The 23,970-nt window shown below is 42.7% G+C and overlaps 1 protein-coding gene across 1 annotated transcript in view; it reads right to left on the bottom strand.

Moving 5' to 3' along the window:
- The window catches only part of MACROD2 (MACRO domain containing 2), a 2,254,506-nt gene that overhangs the window by 560,878 nt on the left and 1,669,658 nt on the right, over nt 1-23,970 (bottom strand). Inside the window, exon 7 of the mRNA XM_010844154.1 lies at nt 5,994-6,067. Coding sequence (XP_010842456.1) covers nt 5,994-6,067 — 74 coding nt within the window. The remainder of the gene's footprint in view (nt 1-5,993; nt 6,068-23,970) is intronic.

Raw genomic sequence — 23,970 nt, forward strand, 5'->3', positions numbered from 1 at the left:
GGGAGGGAAGGAGGAAGGAAGGAAGATGGAGGGAGAGAGAAAAATTGTTTCCAAGTCCTGAGGGTTCCTGAAGCACAAAAGGAGCATGTACATGTGCAAAGTCTGGGAATACTTTTCTTGCATTATGTCAGAGATGATAAGCATCACGGCTTCCACCTGAAGACTGGGCCTGGACTACTCAAAGGATACATTTTAATAGCAGCCTATTATGATGATGGGTGTTATTACCATAATCACATTCCTGCAACAAAATGTGACGATTTTAAGATGGAATTTATTTTTTTAAATACACACATCTTAAGCTTAAATTGTTCCAGAAACTAAGGCCTGCATAGATGTTCAAACGATACTTCTAGACATAAAACGACATCCCCCAGGGAGAACCCCAGGCAACACCTCTGGCTTCTTCCAGATCTCTGCATGTCAACCACATCTCTGTCTCCTGCAGAACTGAAAGACAGTGCATTGCTTTGCATTTCTGTAAACAACTGTCCGCAGGAATTGAAACTTGGTGTGAAGGATATAATTTTCCCATCAGAAATGTAAACATCATTTCATGTTTCATTTAAGCCCTCCTATTAAGAACCACACACATAGATCCTAAGGTGTTCCATGTCAGTGACATAAGGCAGGCCCTGCAGTGGTTTTTTTTTTTTTTTTTTCTTGGTGATCCATAATGTGATTCTGAAGTAAAAGTGACAAACAATTTTTAACACCGCATATGTTCAAAGACCTCTGCCAAGAAGGGGAAAAATAGTCTTGGCGTCAGAAGCTAAAGTGTGACACTTCCTCTGTGATCTGTGAGGAGGAAAGGAGTGGCCGTGTCCCTGATCTTGTCAAGTTAACAGCAGAACGGCAGATGAAACTTTCAGGAAGCTGAAGCACGTGGCTTCAGAGGATTCCCATTTCTGTGCTCTGGGGGAGAGGAATGTGTTCACCTTTTTCCATACTTTGAGGATTGTGTGTCTGCATGCTGGACGGCAGAGAGGAGGATGCTGAAACCAGAGGCCAATATCTTAACTTCTAAAGAACACCAAGGATGAAACCAAAACTAGTTCTGTTCTCTGACTGCCAGCGGTTGCCTTGAGGCCTAGACCACACTGGGTAAGGTCTGGGACCTTAGCTCGTAACAAGTGCTGAGCTGGGTACCTGGCTAGGTGTCACCCAGCATCTCAGAATGGCCTGCCTCAACTGCAGGCAAACTACCCAAAGTGACAAACAGCAATACCCAGGTCCGTTTCCCTTGGAAGGCACAGAGCAAACAATTTAAATGATAAGCAGATGCTACTTAACATTCTCAACAGGAATTTGTTGGTGGTAAAAGCGCAGTTAAAAAGTATTATATATTAGGCAAAGGTCCAAACTTTGCAGGCAATGAGCAAAAACTTCTACCTTCCTCCTACACAGAAGAAAACCAACTGATTTTGAAAATGCCGAGCTGGGGCTCCTCCATGTCAATGATGCCCAAGTCAAGCCAAGTGCCCATGGAAGGCCTGCAAAGGCAAACCAAAGCTGGCACCATTGAATTGTGCCCACCACAGAACAGGGCGCTGGCGTGTGGAGAGGGGAGATGAGGGAATTCCCATGAAGTGAATGAATGGGGAAGATTTCTGGAAAACTGCCATCCTCACCTCAACTGCAGAGATGCATTCGGGGCCTGGTCTCAGGTGAACCACGACCTCCCCTCTGAACAACGGCTGCCCAAGGCTGGAGCTTTAATGAGAGCTCCCAGAATGCTATGCTTCTGCTCAGCTATCTGCTGCTTTATCACTGGCAGACAGGTGGGCGGGGGATACAGGTCTGTGTCACAGTGTAACTGAGGCCTGGTTAGTATCTGAGGGTTTCTAGATTGCAAGTGTCCTGGACATCCACTGATCTTCTGGCTCAAAATCTTCATCTTAGGTGCCTTACTGCCTAAGATGGTTTCTTGGAAGCCTTAACCACAAGCCCTCTGAGCTGTAGGATGGTTACTCCCCTGGGGTATTTGAAATCACTGAACATGACCTCCATAATGGGCAAACAGCTCACAACATCAAGCCATTTGTAGCTTTTACAAGTTAAAGACATCTTATTCTTCTTCTGCTACCTATGGAAAAACTGACAAATACAGACATTGCTCTGGAGACTGGTACCCAGAGGGGAGATGAGTCCCCAGGGTGAACCAACAGAACAGGCCCTGTAGAAACACCACTTAGCCTAACTTCCAGATAGGAAAGGGGAACTTCCGAGCTGTGCAGTGAGGAAATCACTATTTCACGAGGAACAGTATTTTTAGATGGCGTGAGAAATGAGGAATGCATGAAGCTTCGGATGATAACACGGGGCAGTCTCCCCAAGGCAGACGTCTGGGCCGCATTTCCACCGCTTGTTTCCATAAGGGCCCCTTGCTTGGCTCACTTGTCTCTTTAAGAAAGTTTCTACTTGAGAAGAATGGGTGCTTCTGGAAAGGTTACCATGCCATATGCTGTCAACTTTTTATAGCCAACTCTGACATGCTTTTCTCTTGATTTTCTGAACTCATGAGTTCTTAATTCTTGATTAAGCTGAAAATGCCAGTGGGTAATCTCCACCCCTCATTGCCCACGTCACGTCTGATCTCTGGGTCTCCCTGCCTTGCACCTTATCTCTGCATCCTGATTTCCATTTCCTTGTGTTTCTGATCTTTGTTTAAGATAATCCATCTCTCTGGTCTTCCCAGAGCAATAATTCAACGCTCAGTAGTGAATACTCTCTTTTGTTTTCTCAATTTCTCAGTCAGAAGTCATTATATTTCTTAGTTCTGGTGGGTCACCGATGTGCCCTAATTATATCCTCTTGAGGATTCGCCTTCCTGTTTTTAAGAAAGTACTGCTCCATCTCTTCCGTTTGAGCCACTGCAGTCAGAGCCAACTGCACTATTAATATTTGTTCAGCTGGGCTCCAGGTCCCCGAGTCCCCTTAAATATGTCGTGACAACAGCACTCTCAGAGCTTAAACTGTGGGCAAGGGAAGCAAGCTGATGGTGGATGAACGGAACATGCTTTCCCCAGTCCCACCACTGGGCCCAGGTGTACCAGTCAGGCCTCTCAATGTGGGAATGTGTGATTTGTGTAACAGGACAGAATCAAATCAACTGTTCTGAAAAAAAAAAATGTATGTTAAACTTGACGCCCTTGCCCCCTTTTCCACCATCATTGTGTTCTCAGCAACATTTGTCTCTTGCCTGGATTTACTGCAGTGCCCCCTTAATCAGTCTTCCCTTTTGCACTCGGACATTTTTCAAGTCCATCCTCCAAGTAGCAACCAGACTTTGGTCATTCTCAAGGTGAATCTGCTCATGCTACTCCTTGTCCCAAACCCTCAACAATTTCCCATTAAAAGCCTTAGCATAAAAGCCTTAGCATCAAAGTCTCTCCATGAAACCAAAACACTCCCATCTGGCCCCTGACTGTCTGTCCAAACTTGTCTCCTGCTATTCTTTTCTCTCTCTGTTCCACCACACTATCTCTTTTATTGTTCTTGCAAACAGTAAACTTTCTCCCCTCAGGGTCTGCCTCTTGCCTTCCCTTTGTGTGGAATGTCCTTCCTGAAGACCTCTTGCGTGGCTTGGCTTATTCTTTCCCATCATCCAAATCTTCATCCCAAAGTGATGTCCTCAGAACAATCTCTACATTCTGTAAAACCACATCCCCCAAGAATCCACTATGCAATTACTTGGTTTTACTTTGTACTCTTTGAGATATTTTATTTATTTGTTTAATTTAGATTTCTCTTTTCCTAGACTATGAACATCATAAGAAAATATTGTTTTTCAGCATTATGTCCCTAGTATTAGAAAAGTGTCTGGTTTTTAGTGAGAGTCAATATATAATTATCAAAAGAGTGAATTAATGAATAAAAAGCTTAAACAATCAGGATGCCAAAAGAATACTGCCATGAAGAGACAACTGAAAAAGTCCTTAACCTAGTTTGTCAACAGAGCAAAAAATACATCAAAATATTGCTAGATAATCCATTTGTATAGCTTTTATCTATGTCCCATGACTTATAATTTCATTTATTAGGTAAAACCTGACTTGTTGAAATTAAATTAGCTGATGCATATATAAGTAGGGAGCCTCTTGAAAAAGCATTCGCATAGGCTATGTTTAAAGTTGTAATGACAATAACTAAGTTATGTTTCTTAATCCAAATTATGTAGATTCCCTACAATGAACCCAAGACATGAGCATGGAAAGAATAAGACAGCAAAAGAGTGAACTCAAAGACTGTAGGCTAGTAAGGAGATCAGAGCAAAAAAAAAACAAACAAACAAAAAAAAACACAACACATTAGGTGGGAAAGCTAAACTAACAAGTATCTGAAAAAAAATAACTCTCTGAATAGTATAAGTAGGGAGACTCCATCAGAAAAACAAGTCAGTGAGGTATAGACGTGACCAACATGCTTGTTCCTCCTCATTACCTATGTTTTGTGTAGTTATGTGTATTCACATCATGTGCCAAGATGGCTCATGGGGATTTCCAGTGTGGGAAATGTCCTTGGATTATTACTTAACTGGAAATGATGGATTCATAACAATATACAAGCTCATTTACCAGTTTTCATGAAACACTATATTTTTGCCAAGCAGATGGTCCAAGAGTCTTCACTATGACCAAGAGATATATTGATAATTACCAGCTTTCAAAAGAACTGAACATCTCTCCTAGCCTCAGCAGCATTCCAAGGAGGAATGGCTTTTAGCATCAGGAGAGGCAGGTCAGACTCTTGGCTCTGAGATGCTGAAGTTTTGAGTTTGTCATTTAACCATTTGATTCCAGATGAAGAAAAGGATAGCAATACCGACCCTATATGTTCTGCAAGATTGTTGTGAAAATAATACATGTCAAATAAATGTTTTGGAAACTGGCTATTTTGGTTTAATTTTTACTCTGCATCTTTGAGGTTATTAAAGTTATCCTCGAAATTGAAGTTGTCCTACGTACATCTTTTAAAAGTAAAGGGAAAAGAAAAAGCAAGCACCAAAATGGGTATGTCTGACCACGTGGTCTTCTACTTGAGGTCAACAATGTTCATACTTGTTTTAAAAATGCTGAAATCACAGTAATTACCAAAAATGACACTGCTGTTTCTTTAAATACACAAAAGCACCAAGAGCTCTCATTAGGAAACTCCCATAGTCTCTTTCCATACCCAGACATTTCCAAATAATCTATATCCTGCCAAAGGAGAAAACTAAATTCATGGGCCATCACAAATGTAACAAAATACTTTACAGTACTCATGTGAGCAAATGAGGACAAAACCAAAATCATAAGAAAAATGTACAATATTGTGTGTTGTCTGATACTTATTTGCTGTTATATGTTAATCATTGAACTTCTAAAATCCAAGCCTCCATAGCATATTTACTTATTGTGTTCCTTGGTTTACTTGAATAATTCTTTTACACATCACTGCATATATCCCGAAGATCTTATTAAATAAGTAGAATAATAGGCATGATGTACAATGATGGAAATATTCAGTTTCATTTAAAAAAATCCCCATCATGATGATTTAGCACAGTCAAACCCACTCCAATATCACACTCTGAGGTTGCTTTAAAGATTGGTTATATATAAAGTGATCTTAGATTACGGAAAAAAGATTAACAAACATCAGAAATCCCCTATTAACAAAGGTAACTCCTTCAGGAAAACAGAACCAGATGATCCCTGAATTCTTCATCTTAATGAAACCCACCCAGTTCTTTTATGCAAAAACCCATTTTTTTCTGAAGAAGCAAAAGTGAGATCATGGCTAAATAAATCTGACCATTTTGCCCATCTTCACCACCAAAACCAATCAACCTCATGCCTTCAGTCAATAATTACAGAAAGATAATCAATCACCTGTCTTTGGCTCAATGACTAGGTCTACTGGATACTTATGGAATAAATGTATCTGCCTTTTAAAAACTGAGGATCAAATCATAGCATCTTGTATGTTCACTGACTGTGTTCCCCTACCTCGTGCTGATTCTTGGCCAGCCATTCCTTAATGGTGCTAAGGGCGATGACTGCAGCAGGCTCGTTTGGAAAACCTAAGTGAAAAGCAGAAGAAGACACATTTTTTAAAAAAGGCAAAGGTGACAGAGAGTCAGTCATGGATGGATACTGGGTTTTTCCCTCATTTAGTCAACATTCAATCCAACCATTTAGTACTGAGCAAGGCAGACCTTAGTAAGTGGTCTACACACTCTACACTTCACATCACAGGAGATGAAGTCTGCAATGCTATATACAAGGGCACTGGTCCTACACCCATCTAGAGCAAGAAGGGCAATAGAGAACTAATTGTTTCTTCAGTTGTATGGTTATCTATTAAAAAGATTTACAATTGCTTAACAGCTTTCACAACATTTTCACATAATTTTCTCATACAGTTCAGTTCGGTTACTCAGTCGTGTCTGACTCTATGTGACCCCATGGACCACAGCACGCCAGGTCTCCCTGTCCATCAGGAACTTCCAGAGCTTACCCAAACTCACGTCCATTGAGTCAGTGATGCCATCCAACCAACTCAACCTCTGTCATCCTCTTCTCCTCCTGCCCTCAATCTTTCCCAGCATTAGGGTCTTTTCAAATGAGTCAGCTCTTCGTATCAGGTGGCCAAAGTATTGGAGTTTCAGCTTCAACATCAGTCCTTCCAGTGTACACCCAGGACTGACCTCCTTTTAGGATGGACTGGTTGGATCTCCTTGCAGTCCAAGGGACTCTCAAGAGTCTCCTCCAATGCCACAGTTCAAAAGCATCAATTCTTTGGCACTCAACTTTCTTTAAAGCCCAACTCTCACATCCATACATGACTACTGGAAAAACCATAGCCTTGACTAGACGGACCTTTGTTGGCAAACGAATGTCTCTGCTTTTTAATATGCTGTCTAGGTTGGTCATAACTTTCCTTCCAAGGAGCAAGTGTCTTTTAATTTTATGGCCACAGTCACCATCTGCAGGGATTTGGGGGCCCCAGAAAATAAAGTCGGCCACTATTTCCATTGTTTACCCATCTATTTGCCATGGAATGATGGGACCAGATGCCATGATCTTAGTTTTCTGAATGTTGAGCTTTAAGCCAACTTTTTCACTCTCCTCTTTCACTTTCATCAAGAAGCTCTTTAGTTCTTCTTCTCTTTCTGCCATAAGGGTGGTATCATCTGCATATCTGAAGTTACTGATATTTCTCCTGGAAGTTTTGATTCCAGCTTGTGCTTCATCCAGCCCAGCATTTCTCAGGATGTACTCTGCATACAAGTTAAATAAGCAGGATGACAATGTACATCCTTGACATACTCCTTTCCCTATTTGTAACCAGTGTGTTGTTCTATGTCCAGTTCTAACTGTTGCTTCTTGACCTGCATATAGATTTCTCAAGAGCCAGGTCAGGTGGTTTGGTACTATCATCTCTTTCAGAATTTTCTATAGTTTATTGTGATCCACACAGTCAAAGGCTTTGGCATAGTAAATAAAGCAGAAATAGATGTTTTTCTGGACTTCTCTTGCTTTTGAAGTTGGCAATTTGATCTGTGGTTCCTCTGCCTTTTCTAAAACCAGATTGAACATCTGGAAGTTCACAGGTCACATATTGCTGAATCCTGGCTTGGAGAATTTTGAGCATTACTCTGCTAGCGTGTGAGATGAGTGCAATTGTGCGGTAGTTTGAGCATTCTTTGGCATTGCCTTTCTTTGGGATTGGAATGAAAACTGACCTTTTCCAGGCCTGTGGCCACTGCTGAGTTTTCCAAATGTGCTGGCATATTGAGTACAGTGCTATAACAGCATCAACTTTTAGGATTTGAAATAGCTCAACTGGAATTCCATCACCTCCACTAGCTTTCTTTGTAGTGATGCTTCCTTAGGCCCACTTGACTTCACATTCCAGGATATCTGGCTCTAGGTGACTGATCACACCATTGTGATTATCTGGGTCATGAAAATCTTTTTCATACAGTTCTTCTGTGTATTCTTGCCACCTCTTCTTAATATCTTCTGCTTCTGTTAGGTGCATACCATTTCTGTCCTTTATTGAGCCCATCTTTGCATGAAATGTTCCCTTGGTATCTCTAATTTTCTTGAAGAGATCTCTAGTCTTTCCCATTCTATTGTTTTCCTCTATTTCTTTGCACTGATCACTGAGGAAGGCTTTCTTATCTCTCCCTGCTATTGTTTGGAACTCTGCATTCAAATGGGTATATCTTTGCCTTTCACTTCTCTTCTTTTCAAGATGTCATATTAAAGCCTGTTACCCTCAGCTGACAAATCAAATAAATTCAGGTCAGAGACAGCAAATGGTGGACCCAGGGTAACACAGTCAGCAGCCCTCCATCAATGAGCTGGCACAAGACAGGGTGAGAGACTGGTCACAGAGTCAAACCACTGAAAGATATTGTACAAATTCAAGGAAGGCCATGCCTGGTCCATTTAAAGCCATTGGAAATGGCAACATGAAAGGACCTGATTTTATAGTACAGGTTTGGTTTTAGAAGGGCAGGAAGAATGATGTGCTTGTAACACATCAATGAGCATGAGCACACATAGTCAGAGTTTCTAGCTCATCCTGTAGTGCATGTGAACCAAACACATTCAAGAACTCACAGAATCACAGACATTCTGCCAATAGAGATAAATGTGAGGGGAAAACCTTATAAGTCACTCATTTATGGGGAATAAAGGAGAGATGGGAGTGACTCTTCTATTAAAACTCAAGCTCACCACTGGCTTCCTAGTCACAAAAGTCTGTAGTCTTTCACTCAGTCTTCATCTTCTTTGGTATTAAATGTTTTTAACCAATTTTTTATGTTTCAGTGTCTTTTACCTCCTGGATTTTTAAAAAAAAATCTTTGAAGTGTTTTAAAGTATATAGTTTAGCAGTTTTGATGTCCACAAACTTGTGCAGTCATCATCACTAATCCCAGGATATTTTCACCATCCAAAAAATAAGCTCTAACTCATTACTCTCCCCAATCTCACCTCTCGCTCAGCTCCTGGCAAGTACTCATCTACTTTGTCTCTACAGATTTGTATATTCTACTCTTGGATTTTCTTTTTTTCTATCTTTTGGCCACACTGCAGAGCATATGGGATCATAGTTCCCCAACCAGGGATTGAACCCCGCCCCCCACCACCACCACTGGAAAGAATATATTCCAGGAATTCTAATGGTTTAAATACTAATGGTTTAAATCTCAGTGGACTTTCAGAGAAAATGTGAGAGAGAAATAAAAGAGGACTTGTTTGTCCCCACTTCCAAAAGTAAGTGTTGCTTTTGTAATTAAGTCTCTACATGCTTTGTGAAAGAGTATAAAAGGAAAGGGACCGAAATAAAGCAGTGCCAAGCTCCACCTGGTCACTGTCATAGGAGAGAGAGAACCCTGCCGTATAAAAACAAGTACACACGTTCTCAAACTTGCAGATTTGTTTGTGACATTTGGGATCATGGCTTTGTTATACATAGTTTCACTTTGCTTAAATGAAGTCTTCAAAATATAAAACTCTTAAAATGAGAAAAGCCTGTCAGTTCATTAGCTAATTCACTAAACGAACAGACTGAACCCACTTTTCTTACGTTCTTTACCACTAGTGCCACCTGGGAACCCCATTATTTAATTAGAAAAGGGTATATATGTACATATATGTATGTACTTATGGATATGTCTGTATAGATAGACCCTGACCAGTCCTTGTCTTTAAATCCCAAAGCTGGGAGGGAGGAAATAACAAGAGGCCATCACAGTCCAGCAAACAAGGGCATTCAGGAATGTAGGGACATGGATGAGAGCTGAGGAAGGAAGGGGCTACTTTCTAGAAAACAACAGAATACTTGGGAGAGGGTGCTGTATGTCAGGAGCCGAGGGGATACTGTCCTTGGGAATAAGGTGTGAGCAGCAAGGAATTGATGGAAAAGGTGAGAGAAAGTGATGTGAGGGGGCAGAAGGAGTCTTAGTGGGCTGCAAAGAAAAACAAGGTGGCCAGAACGGGCGTATGTAGTTAGGGGTTAACCACAGTGAGCTTTCCAGTCCGTCTCTCCCCTGAGTTGGAAACCTACATTTGTAATTACCCAAGTGCCTCCCCTGATGGGCTGTAGAGCCGGATGTATGATGTGTAACCAAAAGTGCAACGTGCATTCGTCCACAAGAGGAACCCCTTCCTGAGTTTCTGGTTCTGCCCAAGGCTCCGCCTCTCTTTTAGCAGCTGCAGAGTCAGCGGCTTCCCCCCGGTAACCTGGTCCCACAGTGTCCCTCTGGCAGATCTGACGCCACCCCGTTCTTCCTCATCCATCGATCTCAGAAGGTCTGATCCGCTCTCGCCCCAACAACTGCAGTTGACTTGTACCTGTGCTCTTGGTCATCTCCCCTTCTCTCGCCTATCCAGCACACCGCCTTCAGGTGATTCTCCTAAAGTACAGTTACCACCACCTTACTCAAAACAATGGCAGCCTTGGCTGACTCTCCGGCTCTTCCAGAATAAACCTTAGCACCTTAGCTTGAGTATACACCCCAGGGGCCATTCTAGATTTGTCTTACCTCTATTCTCTTCCCATGAATCTTCCCATGAAAACCTCCAACTTTTTGATGTGTTCAAGAGGTATTTAAATAGTAAAATTATAGGGCTATATAAAGCTAATAAATTCTGTAATCACGCTCAGCTGCAATGGCCATCAGCATTAACCTTTAGAAGATGTAATTCCCCACAGAGAAATTATACAAGTTCTCCTAGAACCATGGCAACTGTGGTCACTTCTCAACTATGTGTGACCTCCTGGTCACTTTCCCACATTCATCAAACCTCTGGCACTGAGTTGTAGTTTTTATCTCCACCTCCAGGTTTGTAATAACCTTGGGCACTTTTAACATCCAAGATGATGACTCACTCAACACCTGGTTTGCCAGTTCCCTGACCTGGTCATTTCTGATGACAACCCCCACCGTACCTCCTCCCCAGATCACACTCTGGACCCTGATGTAATATTTCCATTCCAAAGCTATCTCCCCAAAAGCTCTTCTTTTTAGAATGTTCAGCAACTTTCCAAAGAACAGCCTTTGCAAGCCTTTGAAGGCTGCTCTGTCCTCAGACCACTCCCCAGATTCGTGCTGACACTTCTCTCCTGAGTGGTCTGACTCTGTCTCATGTTGTTTTACTCTCTGCTTTCTCATTCCAGCCACACTGACCTTCTTTCTAGTCTTTGAATGTGGCATGTTCCTTTTCACCTTCCTGCCATGAGGCCTTGTTCATGCTGTTTCCTCTTCCAGAAATGGCATTCTTGTCTTTTCCTAGCTCATTTTAACATTTGCCCTCTGCTCAGCCAACACTCCACCAGGGAAGGCTCCTCTGATATGGACGACTACCCACCTCATGCTTTCATAAGACCACGTGCCTTTTCCTTGCAGCACTCACTGGAGTTGCAATTTTATGTTTATTTATGGAAATATTTGATTAACAATCTTCATAGAGTGAACGTCCTAAGGAGATAAGCTACCACACCTGTTTTTACTTATCATGTATCCCCAAAACATTGCTGGCACATAGAAAATGATCAATAAGTACATGTGGACTCAGGAACTTTTGCACCGACAGCAGGAATGGTTAATTACTGGGGGAACAAGAGCGCTTAGCTCAAGAGTATGGTATGAGATGTCCAAGCAGAAATGATGTATCCACATTATCCTATTTCATCCCTGAGGGAAAACTATTGAGAAACTGCATTTGAGAAAATATAGCTCCTGGTGGGAAGCTATGCTGTAATTAAAAGGGGAGGAAAATATCCAGACAAATATCCCTGAAAACATACTTGCTGTCAGCAGCGTAAGTAAACAAAATAAATATTATCCTATATTCTGGGTAAATAGCAACCACATAATCCTTTGTCCACTTAACTGCAAGACCCCAAGGGTTACAAGCAAGACCAAAGAAGAGACAAGGGCGGATTTGTGCCCAGGCTCCTGAGGACAGTAAGGCCTGCCTCAGGAGGTTTCAATGGTATTCTGGTCACCAGGGGGCTTTTGTTCACAAAAGCAAATGGCCACCCAGAGGCAAGGCTGCAGACAAGCTTCAGATGAATCATTGAATTAGATGACATACAAAGTCTCTTCCAAGTATGAGGGTCAATGAGGCTGAGCAAACCATTAGCAATTCAGGGCCAAGCATGCAGGGAGTGGTGTGTGTGTCCAGGTGTGCACAGAACATGCTTCTGTCATTCCAAAGCTACTTAGTTCCTCATTCATTAGGGTTATTAAAATTAACTTTTGCTGTCAATGGTGAAGCCAACTCACACAATATTTTTTAACTTTATTTTTGTATTTAAATTGCTTGCAAAGTTTTGCACACATACACATATGTGCATGTGTGTGTATATATATATGTACACACACACATATACACTGTTCACCAGCTCAAGATATAAAACATTTCCAACACTGCAGAAAACTGTCTTGCTTCAGGTCAATACCTATGCCCTGAATGAACAGCTAATCACAGATTAGCTTAGTTGCTTTTACAATTCATATACATGGACAACATGCACTGTCTGTATTTTGTTCAATATCATGCCTGCCTGATTTATCCATGTATCCATATAGCCACGCTATATTCACACGTGCAGCAGAAGCTCATTCTTTCTCACTGGAGGGCTGCATCCCACTGCATGAATGTTCCACGACTTATCCATTCCAGTATTGATGGATAATTGCATTGTTTCCAGTTTGGGGCTATTGTGAACAAAGCTGCCATAAACATTCTCTTGCATGCCACGCTGAAAACTAAAGCACTTGTTTCTGCTGAGAATGTACCCAGGAGTTGGGGCTATGGGTCCAGAGGTTCATTCCCCAGATGGTAGGACTGGCAGCTCCTACCAGGTTTCCAAAGCGGTTGTACTGATGTGCAGTCCCAACAGAAATGCATTAAAGTTTAAAACAATGTAGTTATCTTTCTAGTTAGTTAACATGCCAGGATGTACTTCATTATATTTTCTTGACCACATTTAAAGCCATTAAGGACAGCTTTAGGCTAATCAATACCTTTTATAGCTACAAGCTCAGACACACTTTCTGACTCTCTTGTTTTCTCTCTACAAAGCAGTGAGTACTTAAACCATGAGGGGACAAATTCTGTCAACAGAACATCAGAACAGAAGAGGGAAAAGTGGAGACAAAAGGGAGAAACAACAGAGTGGGGAAACCAAAACAGCAAGTTGAGTTTGCAATGCTTTTCTTCCTTGGAGTATCAAATACTACTTTAGCCATTTTCTCTCACTCAGTTATTACCTTATATTTTCTCTTTGCATCAAGCTGCAGAAAAGATAACAGCAGCGAAGAGTCATTGAAGTCTCTACCCAAGACACTGTTTATTGGAATTGTGGAAAACCCTAATTGTTTCCAACATAATTGGAGTGAATCTGGCTTTGACCTTGTCATTGACAATTTTCCTCTCTAGCTTTCTTTAAAAAAAAAATCGCTGTTGTTGATAATTTCCCAATATCAGTTCATGAGGTGGCAAAGAGCTGGAAACAGTTGAGCACACAAATATCTTTACTTTGTCTATAGGTTCCTATGGAGAAATTAAAGTTGTCCTGTTGTTATAAAACAAATATTTTCTATTGAAAATCCAGCACAGTCTACCAAAATAAATATAAATATAACATACTCTGCCCGTTTTTGAGGAAGAAGCAATGGATCAACTTCTGTTTTAAACTCACAGTGAGGTATGCTTGGAGCTATAGATTACTACATCAGACAGAGGCAGATGGTAATGCCCTAAATCAATTATTTCTGAGAAGCTCTTAGCATGCAAAAGAGTTAAAAATCAAATTGAACAGAATACCCAGTACAGTTAATCCATGCTTTAAAATATTCAACCCATCTACCGTTTATAGTCCACCCAGGGCTTGCATTTCCCCTCATCTTCCAGCCCAGTTTCCAGCGATCACCTGCGCTTTAACTGCCGGTGCCTCTCTAGCAGTTGTAAGAAGAAAACCATCTAGTGATCAATGCCCAGGAAAACCTCATAAATGTAAAAACTACTGTTTGTGTACTGAATCATTTTTTTTTTAGCTACACAATTTCTTCTGGAGTGGCCTTCACCTCAAAGGGTATTTAATCCATATTATCAACTCTACCCAGCCAGGCACTTGGCCTAAGGCTGTGATAAAATACTAACAACTTTATGGGATCATAAATCTCCATGTCCATTGCATATTATTTACAAAGTGGTTGCCACACTTACCAGCCCTTAGGGTGACTATAAGCACCCAGTTGGGGCCAAATGGCCATAAATATCCAAAAAAAAAAAAAAGAAGCAATAGTTAAAAAAAAAAAAATCAAACTCAAACTCTGCCCATTAAATTCACATCTACTTTTAAATCCTCCCTCCCCATCAAGTCTTTAATGAGGAAAGCATGCTGCTGCTTTTAATGTTTCTATTTACACACAAACTCAAGTAAAATAAAAATATCAGTTATTAAACATGGGATTTTCTGCATTGATGAAAATCTGTCCTAAATGAGGGGAATCATGAATTACTGGGCTTATTGAAATGTTAACATCAGTTGAACTGGGATTTTCAACATTGACTTAATGTAAAATTATACTTTGCTTGATTTTTTAAGAGGATAGCCACAATCTTTTTCTGTCTTAGCACACGAATTCTGGTGTGGGGACTAAGTAGACAGTGAAACAACACACTTTACAAGCTCAGGTAAAAGAAGATGCAACGCGAGCTGGGTTGTGTTTTGCTCAGAACATACTTCACCAACCTCCTGAACACACATCCACCCCTGACCTGCGTGGGCGAGAGAGGTAGAAGCGTGCAGATGGGGAGTGTGGTGGACACGGGGAAACTTACAGGACAAGGATTGTTGTTAACCTCAAAACAGCTTTCCATCAACCCCCTCCCCCAGGCCTCCTTCCAAACCAAAAAAAGCAATTCTGATAGCGTGATGGAATCAAATTACTTGAGAGAAATGAGCTTAAGGAACCTCACCGTTAAGCAACTGCCAGAGCAGCCACTCAGACAATTCTGGCTAACGGCTGAGTTTCACAAGCGATAAAACAGGTGAAGTAATAAGGCTGACCCTGGCCCCGTCACTGCAGTGAGCATGGCAGCAGCATGCTAACGAGGGCGTCACTGGCTTCTCTCAGCAGAGCAAAAGGGCACCTGGAAGGCAAGAGGGAGGCATCTGCAGCCTGTCCTCAACAGGGTGGAGTCTTAGCTGCTGCTTGAAAGGACAAGGCAGGCTGTGTCATACATCTGTATACACATAATACGGCAGGCTTGTTATTTGCATATACGTATGCATGCTCATTTGCTTCAGTCGTATCCGACTCTTTGCAAACCTAAGGACTGTAGCCCACCAGGCTCCTCAGGCCATGGGATTCTCCAGGCAAGAATACTGGAACAGCTCGCCATGCCCTGCTCCAGGGCATCTTCCTGACCCAGGGATCGAACCTGCATCTCCTACATCGCCTGCCTTGCAGGCAGATTCTTCACTGCAGAGCCACCAGGGGAAGCCCATTTGCATACATATACACATACAATATGGCATATCAATCAGTTGCATCACTGTGGAAGACTCAGACCATGCCCTACATACATCCCCATGGCATGCGTAATCCTCACATCCTGGCTCAACTTACACCCACTGGCACCTGCTGCCTTTCAACTGTGGGTTCTCACTGCCCACTATGGGGCAAGTCTGAAGTGTCAGGGAATCAAAGGCACCAGGAGCATCCTTCAGTCATGATTAATGAGGTAGTGGGTACCCGCATCAGATCACCCGTCCCCTGGTGGAGAAGGCTGAGGGGCACGCTGAATGCTGCCCAGTGGGTGGACCCGCATCAGATCACCCGCCCCCTGGTGGAGAAGGCTGAGGGGCACGCTGAATGCTGCCCAGTGGGTGGATGCTCTCATGGTCCACAGCAGAGATGCTCAGCAAGATCCTCTTTGATCTCAGATGCTCAGCTGACCCCCTCTCCTTGTCTTTCTCCCCTACTACCATTCATGAAACTCTCTTCCAAACTCAACCCTAACCCCTGCTTTTGGGGGAAAGGAAACTATGACAGCCACCAGCATCTGTTCACGAATTTGAGGAAGTGAGGTATTATGTCTTATCTGGAGAGCGCTCTTTCTCTAAACTTTTCTAGTTGTCATCTTGGGAACATGCACAATAGAGAATGTTTTATAAGTTAATGACAAAGGGAAAAGAGCTGGGGAGCCTGCTGGTCATCAGCATGAAATCACAATCATATTTTACTGTTGGGAGGTGCAGAGGGCTTCCCCTGTGGCTCAGCTGGTAAAGAATCCACTTGCAATGTGGGAGACCTGGATTTGATCCCTGGGTTGGGAAGATCCCCTGGAGAAGGCAATGTCTACCCACTCTAGTATTCTGGCCTGGAGATATTCCATGGCCTGTATCATCCATGGGGTCGCAAAGAGTTGGACATGACTGAGCAACTTTCACTTCACTTTCAGAAGTCATAAGCCAGGTTCACATTGGCATGTGAGGCTGCCCCACTACATAGAAATCTTGAAATAGCAAAATTGCTGCTGTTGTTGCTGTTGTTAACATTTAGCAAGTAATTATTATGTACAAGTCACTAAGTAAAATGCATGCCAATACTAAGTAATCTTCACAACAGCCCAAGGAAAAGAAGGGAGAAGAAAGAAGATGAGTTGGCTTCTAAATGGACAGTGACAGTGTATTGAGGGAGGAGCTGGTCAAAGATGTTTAATTTGGATACATCCTGAATACAATCAAGAGGTATGCAAAGTACAGTCTGTGTTGTACAAGCTTTAATGAACTTAGAATCACTCACTAATATGATAAATGTGATGTGGACCAGCACCTATCTGAAGAGGAAGCAATGATACCGCACGTGGCTATGGATGGGCATGGGGTGGAAGCCTGTTCTTAGAAGCCCTGCCACCTCTGGCTTCCAGCTAATACAGCTCCAAACCCTCGAAACTCCCTTCAAGATGTATACAATCTTTATCATTTTACAGAAGTGAAAAAAAAAAAAAATGACTATAGGGGAACTCAAGCAGAGGCAGGGCCAGAACCAGCCTTCCCCCTCTGCCCCCTGACCTGGATCTACCAACTTCCCTCCCTCCATCCACACTCTAGCCCAGTGCCTGGCATTCAGTTCAGCCTCACATCTCTGCAGAAGGATGATCACCACAGCGCTTCTCCTTCAGAGACTCCAGTCCAGATGCAAGCCTGTTTCAAATTCCAAAGGAAGGAAGTCAGCCTGAAGGCCCCTGTGGTCAGAAAGTTTGTTGCCCAAGTACAGAGCCTCCTGTGAGGACCATACCTGAGAGCCCTGGGCCTCTGATGCCCTGCCCTCTTTCTCAGGTGGCAGCCCCCAGTCTAGCACTTACTATCTTCACTGAAGAGCATAACTTGGGCCCAAGGAGACCCTGGGGACCATATACAAGCTGGTTATTCCTCAACATGTAGGTACTGTAATTTTTGACACAGTTATTAATAAAATCTGAACATCTGAAGCTCACTGGCTCACAACAGAACTTCTGTGACATCATGCCTTTCCCCATGGCCCTGCCTTACCCCTCACTGGTATCAGCTTAGTATTGATTTTCCAAACACGACCTCTAGAATTGGTCATAAAGAAAGGAAATTTCTATACTTCTTAATCTCCTCACGCCCATTCTTTCATTTCACTTGACATTATGTGTGCATAGTGAATAATACCCCATAAATTCTACTATATTCACCTCAGACTTGAGTAACTTGCTTTCCCTTAAAAAAAAATTGTGGAACATGAAGTTTTCAAGTTGTCCCTGCTCTGCAAAGCAGGTCTGAATGAGCTGCATTTTTATGGGACACAAGGTTACCATCTATGCAAGCTTCATCAGCTTCTCAAACTTATGAGCACTGGTGTCTTATTTCTAAGAGTGTTTTTTAAATCACCTTTTGCCTAAGGAATTATAATAATGACCTGAGAAATGGTTCGTGAAACAAATTCTATTCTATGCAAGCTGTTCCTACTAACCCCGAATAAGTCTCTGGAGAAGGGAGATGAAAGATCTCACAGAATCACCTGGAAAAGAATTCTTATGAAATTTTTTAAAAGATGATTTTTCCAAAAAGGGTAATCAAAGGAGTTTGTTGAGGACATCACATTTGAGTAGAAAAGACTGATCCTGGGATCAACTGAGAGATGAAAATTCAGTGTCTACTTTCTGAACTGGTGGTGTGTATGGTACATGGACCTGGGGGGCAGTGATCTTTCCAAATTTAAAGCATGTGATCTCATGTCCATGCTAGGAGCCCCGAGTGGCTTTCTCCACGCTTATGACCAAAGTCCACACTCCTCACTTTAGCTTGCAGGTATTTCTGCTGCCCTTCCCAAAATCTGAAATGATCTCAGATCCATGCAACTGGTCACCTTGCATCTATCCCATTGCAATAGAAGCTCCAAGAGGCAGAACCCTTGTCTTACTCATTTTTCCACCTTTAGTTGTGCCGTTCAGTCGCTAAGTCATGTCTATTTGTGACCCTATGCACTGTAGCCCACCAGGTTCCTCTGTCCATGGAATTCTCCAGATAAGACTGTTGGAGTGGGTTGCCATTTCCTTCTCCAAGGGATCATCCCGACCCAGGGATCAAACATGTGCCTCCTGCATCAGCAGGCAGATTCTTTACCACTGAGCCACCAGGGAAGCCCTCCACCTTCAATGACAAAGCAAAATAGGTGCTCAAAAACATGGAGTATGAACAGTGAGAACCTGGGGCATAATTGGTTGCTCCAGTGCCCTGTGAGGCTCCCTGCCATGATTTTACACCACCTGAGGTCTAGGGAAATCAGCCCTTGCCACTGGAGGGAAGGAAATGAACTGATTCTGTGTTGTGTACTGGAGCCTGCTGGCTAAATATCCCACACACATGACTTCAGTTCAGTCGCTCAGTTATGTCCAACTCTTTGCGACCCCGTGGACTGCAGTAAGCCAGGCATCCCTGTCCATCACCAACTCCTAGAGTTTACTAAAACTCATGTCCATTGAGTCAGTGATGCCATCCAACCATCTCATGCTCTGTCTGTCCCTTCTCCTCCCGCCTTCAATCTTTCCAGCATCAGGATCTTTTCTGAGGTCTTTTTAGAGATCTTTTCTAATGGGTTCTTCGCATCAGGTGGCCAAAGTATTGGCATTTCAGCTTCAACATCAGTCCTTCCAATGAATATTCAGGACTGATTTCCTTTAGGAGGAATGGTTGGATCTCCTTGCAATCCAAGGGATTCTCAAGTTCTCCAACACCACAGTTCAAAAGCATCAATTCTTCAGCACTTAGCTTTCTTTATGGTCCAACTCTCACATCCATACATGACCACTGGAAAAATCATAGCTTTGACTAGATGGACTTTTGTTGGCAAAGGAATATCTCTGTTTTTTAATATGTTGTCTAAGTTAGTCATAACCTTCCTTCCAAGGAGTAAGCATCTTTTAATTTCACAGCTGCAGTCACTATCTACAGTGATTTTGGAGCCCCCCAAAATAAAGTCTGTCACTGTTTCCACTGTTTTCCCATCTATTTGCCATGAAGTGATGGGACCTGACACCATGACCTTAGTTTTCTGAATGTTGAGCTTTAAGCCAACTTTTTCACTCTCCTCTTTCCCTTTCACCAAGAGGCTCTTTAGTTCCTCTTCACTTTCTGCCATATGGGTGGTGTCATCAGCATATCTGAGGTTATTGATATTTCTCCTGGCAATATTGATTCCAGCTTGTGCTTCATCCAGCCCAGCATTTCTCATGATGTACTCTGCATGTAAGTTAAAAAGCAGGTGACAATATGCAGCCTAGAGGTACTCCATTTCCTATTTGGAACCAGTCTGTTGTTCCATATCCAGTTTTAACTGTTGCTTCCTGATCTGCATACAGATTTCTCAAAAGGCAGGTCAGATGGTATGGTATTCCCATCACTTTCAGAATATTCCAGAGTTTGTTGTGGTCCACACAGTCAAAGGCTTTGGCATAGTCAATAAAACAGACGTAGATGTTTTTCTAGAACTCTCTTGCTTTTTTGATGAGCCAGCGAATGTTGGCAATATGATCTCTGGTTCCTTGGCCTTTTCTAAATCCAGCTTGAACATCTGGAAGTTCATGGTTCATGTACTGTTGAAGCCTGGCTTGGAGAATTTTGAGCAATACTTTGGTAGCGTGTGAGATGAGTGCAATTGTGCGGTAGTTTGAGCATTCTTTAGCATTGTCTTTCTTTGGGATTGGGATGAAACCTGACCTTTTCCAGGCCTGTGGCCACTGCTGAGTTTTCCAAATTTGCTGGCATATTAAGTGCCGCAAAACAGCATCATCTTTTAGGATTTGAAAGAGCTCAACTGGAATTCCATCACCTCCACTAGCTTTGTTCATAGTGATGCTTCCTAAGGCCCACTTGACTTCACATTCCAGGATATCTGGCTCTAGGTGAGTGATCACACCATTGTGGTTATCTGGGTTGTGAAGATCTTTTTTTGTCTAGTTTTTCTGTGTATTCTTGCCACCTTTTCTTAATATCTTCTGCTTCTGTTAGGTCCATACCATTTCTGTCCTTTATTGAGCCCATCTTTGCATGAAATGTTCCATTGGTATCTCTAATTTTCTTGAGATCTCCAGTCTTTCCCATTCTACTGTTCTCCTCTATTTCTTTGCATTGGTCGCTGAGGAAGGCTTTCTTATTTCTCCTTGCTATTCTTTGGAACTCTGCATTCAAATGGGTAGATCTTTCCTTTTGTCCTTTGCCTTTCACCTCTCTTCTATTCACAGCTATTTGGAAGGCTTCCTCAGTCAACCATTCTGCCATTTTGCATTTATTTTCCTTGAGGATGATCTTGATTCCTGTCTCCTTTACAATGTCACAAACCTCTGTCCATAGTTCTTCAGGCATTCTGTCTAACAGATCTAATCCCTTGAATCTATTTGGTGCACCTAGGAGAATGAGATCTAGATCCTCTTGGCTTTAGGTCTGATAAACATCTCTTGGGCTTCTGTCACCCTCAAGTGGGGAGAATATAGTACCAATTTCAGGGACACATCAGCACAGGGAGTGTCTAAGTTTCGACTGTCACCCACTCGCAGGCAGAAAACAGTTTATGTCCCAAGAAGCTGATTTTATGCCCCATACCTGTCCAGGCAGGAGCAAGGTTCTCCTAAAGGACCCACACTAGAGACCGTCAGCACAGCTCCTGGCAGTGTTAATCCCAATCAACAAACATGGAAGAAGATGAGTTAGTCCCCAAAGCCTCTGATTATTGGCTTTTACAGACCAATGCCTGGTCCAGTTCCCTGAAGGCCTGTGTAAACTGCCCTCATCAGTCCAGGAATGCCTCTGAAAAGCTTCTCAGTGACCATCTGCACTCTGATGGTCACACAGCATGAACTATCTCTCAAGGCTGAATGCTGAGATAGACACTGGCTTCAATCCTCTATAATCTGAGGTTTGAGCTAGCCTCCCAATGTCAGTATGCACAATTTTCCTACATAGGGAGGGCCCAGCTGGTGGAAACTCTTCACGGTTTGAAAGCATATACCATGGCAGCCACTCTCTTGCTGAGTGAGCCAGAGGTGAATGCACTCTTAGGGCCTAAAATTGTAATTAAAAATAAAACATTTGGTGTGATTTTTGTGATCGAAAACACCTTGTTTTGATATAATTAAAGTCCACTGGAGGACCACATACTGAAAGTCATTTGCAAAGACATTTCAAAAGTTACCAAGTGAGAAGTTCTGAAAATTTCCATGTTGAGACAGACGGCAAAGCTTCAAGTCTGATGTGAGCAGGAATGCTACCAGCAGACCACTGTATCTCTTTTTAATAGTTTAGTTTGAGTGTGCTGGATCAGATAAGTGTCCCCTGTTCTCCACTCTTCTTTGCTACATCATTTACCACCTGGCTTTGCAGAACCTGTCCCTGTGGGTGGAGTGTACTTATTTGCCTGACTGATGCTGAATTTGCGTGTGTGACTTGCTTTGGTCAATAGGATGTGAGCAGAAACAGGCTTTAAAAGTTCTTGGTGGCATAGAAAGAATACCCCAGGTAGATGCTGCTCTTTCAGCCTGGCCCCTGAAATGAGAGAGCTGACAGAGACTGAGCCCCAGTAAAAGCCTAGAACCCAGCTTGGCCAGACCAAGCCTAGCCTTTATCAGTTAAACAACAGCAAGACCACAGAACCAGGAATCAGAGAATAAAGGCTCTTTGCTGTCAGCCATTGGATTGGAGGGGTTGTCTTAATACAGAAAAATCTGACTGATACACTGAACTAGAATTGATAGTCAGAGAACGTAAGTTTTTTTCTGAAATCCCACTAAGGCCACACAGCACCCAGGAGTGGTCTGTGCTTTTATCTAGGTCTTTCTAATCTTCAGAATATGGTTTCATTTGTGGACTGTTCTTCCAGAGTAAAATGTAATACACTCTGTATACTCGTTCAAGGAATGAGGCATGGGAATAGGGCATGGGAATGGGGTCAAGAGGGCTGCTCAAACAAGGCCAAGAAGAGGCCTGGAGCCAGACCTACCACACTGCGCATGTCCCCCTGCATCCTGCAAGCTGCCCTCTGGGTGAACGCAGCAGGTTTCTGCTGCTCCGTGTTTGCACCTGCAACGTGGCGCTAAGGTTACTCTTGTGAAGACTAAGGGGTGTAAGTCACGTGCCTCTTTTGGTCACAGGTGCTCTCATTCAGGCCCCTTTCCTTATAGATACTTAAAGATGTGAGAGAGCTGAAGAGTGTAAGAAAGCCTGAAGCGAGGTAGGTGAATGCTGGTTAGCACGGGAGCCCTGGAGACCCAGCTGAGAGCATGAAGCGCTTCCGTCCACCACGAGCAGAGGCTCTGAGCACAGGTGCGTTCATTCAAGATCAGTCTCCCAGTCTGTCAAGAACTTGGGGGCATATTTACATTACCTGCCTTCTCCCAGAAGCCCCTCTTGACACTAGGAAAGGCAATCTTTGGTAACAGAAACAGGTACTGGAAGAAACAGGTTTTCACAAGATTGACCTCATTTACAGTTAAACTTCTGAAAGAATTGTACCATACTTGCTGTCCTCTAAAATATCAACCTCCAAAAGGAGTTTACTGATTAGATCCCCCCAAATCACCACACTCTGGGTTTTTACAGAAGCCTAGTAAGAGGGGTACACTTCTTTAAAGAATCTAAAAGGAATTTGGAGGGACCTGAACAATGGATTGATTTGTTGTATATGTGTGTGTGTGTGTATATATACACACACACACTATTCTATCTAGAACATTCCCTTCACTGGTTTTTGGATTTCAAAGTTTTACCCAAATATAAGACACTACTCCTAAAAATGCCTAGAGAGATGTAAAAGGAAGTGATGCATGTACCATTTCCTTCAGATGGACAGAACCTGGCTCATTCTTCTAAACCACAGTGAGGCATGTGGGGGTAGGAGGTTTGAGGAATGACACAGGAATGAAGAGACCAAATAAGCCACAGAATTGTAGAGCAGGAAAACTGCATTTTCAAATGCAAATTTCCCACAATGCTTGTCATTGTTCATCTTAATAATGAATGACAATATCTCACAAACCATGAGCTCTAGACCAAGATTGTGGTAAGATAATGAAATCCTGCTGCTGCTGCTGCTAAGTCACTTTAGTCGTGTCCGACTCTGTGCAACCCCATAGACGGCAGCCCACCAGGCTCCCCTGTCCCTGGAAGGGTGTATTTCCCATCAAAAATCAATCTGTTCTCCTGCTAGAGCTACAGTAAGCAAATGCACAATAACGTGAAGTTGTAACACACTATGAAAACCTGCCAGGGTCAGAGAAGCTCAGTTTGTGCTTTTAGAGGTAATACTACCCACTTAAACATATAAGTTGAAGGTTTGATGGATTTCTTTTGGAAGTGGGAATTTTTGTGTGGACGCCAACATATCAAGGTATTGCTGATAGAAATAGAAACTAGTCACACAACATTCAC

This window comes from Bison bison, unplaced genomic scaffold, assembly GCF_000754665.1.
Source record: "Bison bison bison isolate TAMUID 2011002044 unplaced genomic scaffold, Bison_UMD1.0 scf7180017864196, whole genome shotgun sequence".
In the NCBI taxonomy this organism is placed as follows: Eukaryota; Metazoa; Chordata; class Mammalia; order Artiodactyla; family Bovidae; genus Bison; species Bison bison.